General features: G+C 38.0%; 1 protein-coding gene across 1 annotated transcript; it reads right to left on the reverse strand.

The window, feature by feature from the left end:
- Positions 1 to 1,748: 1,748 nt before the first annotated feature.
- On the reverse strand, positions 1,749 to 2,833 carry LOC142544454 (cytochrome P450 89A2-like). The gene has a single exon (XM_075651499.1). The coding sequence runs from the start codon at positions 2,831 to 2,833 to the stop codon at positions 1,775 to 1,777; it is 1,059 nt and encodes a 352-aa protein (XP_075507614.1). The 3' UTR covers positions 1,749 to 1,774.
- Positions 2,834 to 3,241: the final 408 nt, after the last annotated feature.

A 3,241-nucleotide genomic window follows, 5' to 3' on the forward strand; every position in this document is an offset into this window, starting at 1 on the left:
CTGAAGTAGAAAAACCAGCTAGAAAGAAGTATTAAGACATTTCGATCTGATCGAAGTGGATAATACTTGAGTGCTGGATTTTTGGGTTATCTAAAAGAGAATGTGATTCTCACAGTGGACTCCGCCAGCAACACCACAATTGAATGGTGTTTCTGAACGTCGTAATCAAACCTTGTTGGACTTGGTTCGATCTATGATGGGATTTACTGAATTGTCTACATCGTTTTGGGGCTTTGCGCTTGAAATTGCGGCAATGTTGTTGAATAATGTCTATACTAGAGCAGTGGATAAAACATCATATGAGATATGGATGGGAAAAACTCCCAAATATTACATACGGCAAAAAAGTTATTCGTACCTTGTTGTTCAATATCGAATGATCACAAACTTTGCTTTGCTTTGCACAGGCTGTCGTCGTGCTCGTTGACATTGTGTTGCTTGCTCGGGTAGACGATGATGTCCATACATCTTTGTCGGAGAGTTCCATGGCTTCTTCATCCTCGTGGCCAGGTTCGACTTCATCAAAGTCGGGGATGTAGCCAAAATGTTTACCAAAGTCGGAAGTGTATTCGCCTCCACGACCACCATGGTTTGAAGATGATGTCATTGAAATTTGAATTATTTATATGAGTAAATTGTGAAATAGTAAATAAATAACAATAAAAAGAATATTGATTATAGATAAAATTATAACACAATTATTGAATATATTCGGAGAAATTATAACAAAAAAGATATTGATTGTAGAAAAATACAAAGTTGAGAGAAAATTGATGTATGAATTATAAAAAATTATTTGTATTTATTGGTGATTTTTGGGGGTAAAAAAATTTATAGTTGCAATAAGACCCTCAAAATTGGGGGCTAAATTGCAAAATTAAAAAATAAAGATTTCAGTAACCGTTGAAATCTGCAGCCTTTGAGCCATTTTTTTAGTTTTTTTTAAAAATTCGAGTTCGGGTTCCGGTTTCGGGTCGGATCTAGTTACGAACTGGAATCGGTTCAGAACATGCTGAACCAGTTCAACCCACCGAACAATGAATTGTACACGATTTCGGGTCCAGTTCATCTTTAAAGGATCAGGTTCCGGGTCGATTTCGATCCAAACCGGTCCGTTAAGCATGCCTAGGAGATACTATTGCAATAATTTGAAATGTCAACATATTTCACTAATTTTCAGATTTTAACAACATTAATGGAAATGATTTTACTAAATATTAATCAAAATTTAAACATTATAGCATTCTATTCATTTTATATAATATTTTTCTATTTTTTTAAAACATTCGGAAAACATAATCTATTTTCAGGATGACAAAGAGTTTGATATTTCGGGCGGACACCCTGTAAAGTTTTTTTTTGGCATTTTGCCCCCACATTTTTTAGTTCTTGAGAATGACACCTCTCACCTAGAATTTCATCCATAAGAACCTAAAATTTACATTTCAATAAATTCTGCACCACCAGGCTAACTTTTGTCAAAAAATTTTTTTATATGAAAATGACATCTTCGAGTTCATTTAAAATATATTTAAGGATGTCATTTTCTTTAAAAGTTAATAGACCAAAGTCATTTTCTTTATAGTTTGTGGGAACGCTCTATCAATTTAGATATTCGAACTCACAAAAATAAGAAAAAATATGTCTAAACATTGAATGTCTGTTTATTATTATGTTTTTCCCAAATTAATGGTTTTGAAATTATATTTAAAATAACATTAAAAGGATACAAGTTTTTAATCCTCCAACATTCTTCTGATTTTCTTCAATTGATTCAGATTCTGGGAGAAATTCGAGCACGCAGCGGATTCTTCATGACAGTGGTGAATTCTTGCTTCTCAATAAGATCTACATGGTCGCCTTCCTCCGGAATCCACTCGAAAATCCAAATCAAATTGGCAACAAAATATTCCAAATGCAGTAGTGCCAATGTAAGGTCTGGACAGATCCTCCTTCCGGCACCAAATGGCATCATTTTGATCTCTCTGTTCCCTGTTATATCGAAAGCCTCTCCCGAACTTGTCGCCAAGAATCTCTCCGGCTTGAATTCCATTGGATCCTTCCACACCTTGGGGTCCCAACCCAAATCTGCCACCTTAAAATTCACCGTGGCGTTATAGGGGATCATGTAACCGTCCAATTCGACATCCTGTGTCACCTTGTGGGGTAAAACGAAATGACCTGGTGGGTGTCGCCGCAAGCCTTCTAATATTATTGCTTTCAGGTATAGCATTTTCTGCAAGTCCTGTTCCTCAACCAATTGTAGCTGACTGCTTTTCGGCGATCCCACGACTCCGATTATCTCGTCGTAAAGCTTGGCTTGGATGTGGGGGTATTTGACAAGATTAGCCATTATCCATTGCAGTGCTGTGGATGTGGTATCCGTGCCTGCAGCGAGGAATTCGCTGCAAAGCCGCATAATTTCTGGTTCATCTAGTTTCCATTTTTCTTCGGGAAGATTCAGGTTTACCAGAGTGTCTACATATGCTAATACTGCTGCGCCATCTTCTTGGTGTTCGGAGATTCTTTTCAGGCGGGACCTGATGAGAGGAAGCAACACGTTTTCCTGTTCTTTCCGTAACTGAATGAGTTCTTTCCAGCATTTGCGGAAAATGATTTTACCCAATGCAGGCCAGAAGTTGAGCACGTTGAATCGGGGGAATCCCAGAAGCAACCCACGTTGCACCGATTCGATTCCCTTGACTTGCTTCTCCTGGAGCTTTTCGCCGAAGCACATGTTCACGAGCAGGAAGAACATGGCGTACTGGAAATGATCCATTACCCTCACAGAGATTTCCGATTTCGACGCATCGAGGAGGCGGTTGACCAGCATTGAAAGAACCCAACGACGGGAGTGTAATAGTAGATGCCCTGCAAGCCAACGGTTGGCTAGGGAATTTATTGACTAAGTGAAATAAACAATCTTTATTTTAATATAATTTAATATTTTATGGTCTTGTTATACTTTATTTGTATACCTATGCAAACAACATAGATAAAGTCCTTGATTATGCTTTAATACAAATGAATCGTAATTCGATGTTGAAACTCATTTGTAAACACTGCATATTCTAAATTCGTTCCTAGTCGATTCAGCCGCCTAAAACATAGATAAAGGCCACTTGAGCTCGAGACTAGCATCTGTGATGTTGTGTACTGCATTTCTTGGTAAGGGCATGGAGATGTCCAAACATGCAGATGGGTAGTCATATGATGATTATACCGAACAACCCTCCCTCGG

The sequence above is a fragment of the Primulina tabacum genome, chromosome 5, assembly GCF_025594145.1.
Source record: "Primulina tabacum isolate GXHZ01 chromosome 5, ASM2559414v2, whole genome shotgun sequence".
Taxonomy (NCBI): Eukaryota; Viridiplantae; Streptophyta; class Magnoliopsida; order Lamiales; family Gesneriaceae; genus Primulina; species Primulina tabacum.